The 5,000-nt window shown below is 38.0% G+C and overlaps 1 protein-coding gene across 2 annotated transcripts in view; it reads left to right on the plus strand.

The window, feature by feature from the left end:
* The window catches only part of Dhod (dihydroorotate dehydrogenase 2), a 21,063-nt gene that overhangs the window by 15,234 nt on the left and 829 nt on the right, over positions 1-5,000 (plus strand). For both annotated transcript variants that reach the window (XM_043018289.2, XM_086545278.1), the window contains 2 exons: positions 545-704; positions 3,300-5,000. The exon at positions 3,300-5,000 is cut by the window's right edge and continues 829 nt beyond it. In XM_043018289.2, the coding sequence (XP_042874223.1) occupies positions 545-704; positions 3,300-3,351 (212 nt within the window). In that variant the 3' untranslated portion in view covers positions 3,352-5,000. The remainder of the gene's footprint in view (positions 1-544; positions 705-3,299) is intronic.

Raw genomic sequence — 5,000 nt, forward strand, 5'->3', positions numbered from 1 at the left:
TGGTGGCTTCCTCAGTAAGGTGACACCATTGATAGTGTCCAATTGACAACATTGATAGTGGCTGTATTGAGATGCTAAATTAGTGAGAAATGAAGTAGTCATGTTATTATTTTCAACTTAGATGTTTTTCCTAATATTCATTCAAATGTATTGAAGGTACAGTTTCATCTACTTATGGGCATTGTGTTCCATAACCAGGGATTTGTATAAAGTACAGCTATATTACAATTCAATTTATATTCTAGCTTTTGTAAAGAGGGAGTGTTAATTTGCTTGTTTTTTTCTCATCTTCCTCTTCTTTGATCCTTTTTTTTTTTCTACTTTTGATAATTATTTAGTTTTCAAGGAAATCTTTTATTTAAATGTCACAACAGTTTTGCAAGTATAATTCTTATATGTACTTCTGATTTCAAATCATAATAACATGATATATTTCTAACCTTAATTTTTACTTCCAGTTCCAATTCATAATTCAGTTCTCCTTGATAGCAATTTCATAGTTATCATTGTACTTCCTGATTCATATATTTACCCTCCTGCACAGGATCTTTACCAATTATTGGTGTGGGAGGAATTGCCAGTGGCCAAGATGCCTATGACAAGATCAGGGCTGGGGCAAGTCTTATCCAGTTGTACACTGCTCTCATCTACCATGGACCTCCGCTTGTCGCCAGAATTACAAGAGAGCTTGAGGAACTCCTGAGGTAGGCCTTCCTTGAGATATGAACTTGCATACTAGGTATTACCTGAAACATGAACTATGAACCCGTTCCCGACGGGGCTATTTCGGCTTTAAACAGCCGAAATGCCAGGACATTCGAACACATAACCCTAACACGTTGGGATTCTCGGCTGCACTGGCTGCGAGCGAGCGCTGTGCACCCACTCACCTGGCGCACCGGCCTGGACAAAATAACTCTTCCCCGGCGTATGACCCAAAAACCACTAGACGTGATATCTAGTCACCCATCATTAACGGGCTAACCCAATAACCCCAAAAGTTCTATCCATGGCAGAACCCAGCCTTTGCGATCAGTCCTATCCTCCGCAGTCATGGAAAACCTGTTAACCTGATAGTTGCCGTATGATATATCTTTGTCTTTCTCTTTTTCTTGCTTTGTTTGTTCAATTTACATTTTTTACATTGGTTATTTATAGGCATGGCAGCTTCTTCCTATTTTTCTTTCTAATTTAGGGGTAGATACAATAATTTATTCAACTATGAGGGGTAATTTTTGAGCTTTTAACCCATTCACGACGGGGGCATTCCAGCCTTGCATGTCACAATGCCGGGGCTTTCGAACGCTTAGGCCTAAATCAGTTAAATAACCGACGCCATATCGTGTCCCCAGCGAACAGGCCTAATATGCGCGGTACAATGTTGTACCACCCGTCACGAGAGGGTTAAGCTCTAATGTGCTGTCTGTATCTGATGTATGTCAATGAGATAAACATTATCTGGTCTTTTTTTTCTTCAAGCCTTTAACCCATTGTGGATGGGGGGATAGACTTGCTTGTCCAGGATGGTTTTTATTTCAGAGCGAGTCAGTTTCACAGAACATTCCAGTTCTCCCACTCTCTTTCACTCACTCATTGTAAAACTAGAGCCATTTTTTTGTTTGAATTTTTGTGTTTTATTGTATTGAGAGACTTATATGTCATATCACAGGCTCTATCAATGCTGTAGTTGACTAAAATTGTGGCACAGGGTCTGTATCCGCTCATTTTTTTCTTTATACTCAGTGTGATAGAGGTATTGCTGTTTTGTGGGAGGTCAAAAAGCAACTTTATTTTTTCATATTCATGTCCTGTCATCAACAAATATGAAACATGTAACCATCCACAATGCAGATAACATGAAGAGGAAGGGAACCTGTGCTAATGACTGAGTGCCACAGTAAAGGGCATCCCTACTGGCACAGGGGCACATTTTAGACATTGAGCACAGCTTGAGTCACCTTCCTCTTCTCATTCTGCTATGTGATGTTGTTCTATAAAGATAATGCGTGCTAGAGACAGTGTATAGATGCAATCAATTCTATCCCCCATCCACAATGGGTTAATATCCATTGTCAACCTAATATTGTGGTCTTGACACCTATCCAGAACATGTATTAATCCTTCAACGATGAGTATGTTTCATAGAATGTGAACTTCTGTAATATACTTTTTTTTTGTTGAAATTACAAGCTACTTTTTCAGTAACTAGGGCATCATACCAAATGCTTAGTAACACATCGATGGGCTTGTATCGTACCATATTGCCTAGAAAATGATGGAAAACATCCAGAACATTTTAAGATTTCTACCCTAGGCTGCACAACTTAACCCCTAAAGTCCCATGAATGTGGAGATACCTGGGCAAGTGCATCAGTCCTATCTGCAGTTATGGAAGGCCTGTATAAAAGTAGCAGGATTTTTCCCATGTTTTTACATTATGAATGGGTTGTATGTAGTGTCCACTAATATTCCTAGTACTGTTTGGAAAGTTCCCTCCAACCACACCCACTATATGATCCCAAATCACCATGTCCCTTGGAGGCCCTCATCTCCCCCAGCTTATCAGACATTCATATTCCGTCTCTTTTTTTCAGTTTTATTTTTTGTGAATGAAATGTAGGGAATGTGAAATAGTAATTCTGGTGCTGTCGGTAAATTTCAGGCAGGCAAACCACCCCCATCCATCCTTTATCTTACCCATACTGTAGTGACCGGGATGTTCTGGAACACCTTTATACCATACTCCCCTCCCCATACCTTTTAGCCCGTTAACGACGGAGCTATTTTAGGTCTAAGTGGTCAAAATGCTGTGATATTACTAATGCATAAGCCTAATGCCTCGGAATTCTCGGCCGCGGCTAGCTGTATGCCCAGTCACTCGGCACGCTGGCCTTGACTAAATATCTTGTCCCCAGCATCTGACCCAAAAACCACTAGACATGATATCTTATCATCCGTCATTAACGGGTTAAGTTGCCTTATGTATATACCATTGTCCCTTTACTCTTTATACATATAAATGAATATTTTACTTGCTCTACAGTGCTACAGACGTTTTATTTGCATGGTTTGTTTATATTTCCTCTAGCCACACCCACTACATCAGTCCTATTTCTCCATGCCCTTGTGAGGCCCTCCTCTCCCTCAGCCTGATTTACATTGCCTCTTGATATATTATTGTCTTTTTATAATTTACACATCTGAATTGTTTTATGTGAAGAAACATTCTTTTTCTTGCCATATTTTTGCAATATTTGCATGTTTAAACGCTAGAATTTTATTTGAATTTGGAATTTCAGAAGAGATGGCTTCACCTCAGTCTCCGAGGCAGTTGGAGTCGACTGCAAATAATCACAGAAGCTAATGAACCAATTGTGTTTTGTTGTTTGTCCATCAGGTTTATCACATACATTTCAATTAAATATGTAAAATATTTTTATATAGTATTTGTTCATTAGCAATTAAGAATGATAATGAAAAAAAATAAGCATTTACATGTACCCATTCCTATTCATCTGATTACCTGTTGACATAACAAGATCAGAAGAATCCATTCGCAAATAAATTACTATGTTTACATTTGTAAAATAGAGAATGATACTGTGTTATGAAATGTTGTTATTTGTGTAATCATTCTTGGTAAGTGTTGCTGTATGGTTGGTCTGGTCTGTATTAAATTAATTAATGATTTGAATTGTTTAACTGTTTTGTATTGGATTAAATTCACTTAAATAAGTAATAAAGAAAACTTATTATTATTCTAAATTTGCTCTATATGACTTTGTTAAGATTTGTATATCTATTTTAACCCATTCGCATCGGTGGACGTCCTATCACAAGGTCGAAAAATATCCCGGGACCCTGCATTTCCTCACCGACTTCCAGGGGGGGCAATGTGACGTGCTGAAACATCAACAGTAGATCGCTAGATTGTTCTCAGATATAATAATTTTACAGAATTTCTTAAGACTCTGTTACTTTAGTATAGGTGTTTGAGTGTCATTAAATGAGATATAACGTTAAAAAAATGACCTCATAGAAAACTATGTGATATTGATGATATCATGGTAATTTCTTGATCAGTTGAATAAAAAGATCTGAGTTGAAAAACCATTGTAAAGTCAAATGTGTTTGGCCAAGAAATAAAATAAAGTGAAAAATTACTAATGCATTACTAGTTCTAATTTGTTAATTACCCGTGATATCACATCTTCTCACATCACGAGGTACATGTACATACTCATATATATGTGTATGTTTATTCATATTGTTTTTCTTTTTGTTTTGGTAAAGAAAAAAAAGTATAAAACATGTTTTTTGATGCCTCACTAAGAGAGTGCTTCCACTTTCCTTTGGTATTTTCATAGTAGTGGAGAATATAGGCAAAGTTCAATCAAATAAAACTAAAAAGGCATTACTGTAACATGTTTTTCAACTAAAATAACTCCTCTGAACATGGCAATATTTTTACATGCCTTTACACTGTAGACGCATTCATGAAAACTAGAAGAATAGCGTGGGTGAAAAAAGCTCTAGAGGATCAGCACCCCTGCTTGAAGCTTGTGTGCTTGTTAGCGAGAGTAGGTGAATATATGTCCTGTCGTGAATGAGTTAACTGTCAAGTTATCTGCACTTTCCTATTTACTGCATAGCTTAGTATTTTTGTATATGATAAATTTGTCAGCCTGTTAACCCTCTATGGACGGGTAGTACAGTACTGTACCACTCATTCAAAAGCCCAGTGGCCGGGCGGCACAGTATTGTGCCAGCCATTTAATTGATTTAGGCCTAATAATTCGAACGCCCCGGCATTGTGACATTCAAGGCTAGAATGCCCCCGTCGTGAATTGGTTAATGATGGATGATGCGATATCAGGATTTCCTGCTGGAGACACGATGTCAGGTCATGGTTTCTTCTACAACTGGCACGCCAGGAGATCATGCACATAGCCAGTGAATAGCCCAAGGCTATTTTGAAATACCCTGATGTATCCAGGCGG

Source organism: Penaeus japonicus, unplaced genomic scaffold, assembly GCF_977035675.1.
Source record: "Penaeus japonicus unplaced genomic scaffold, GWHDUDI00000001_assembly GWHDUDI00000016, whole genome shotgun sequence".
NCBI classification, from domain to species: domain Eukaryota; kingdom Metazoa; phylum Arthropoda; class Malacostraca; order Decapoda; family Penaeidae; genus Penaeus; species Penaeus japonicus.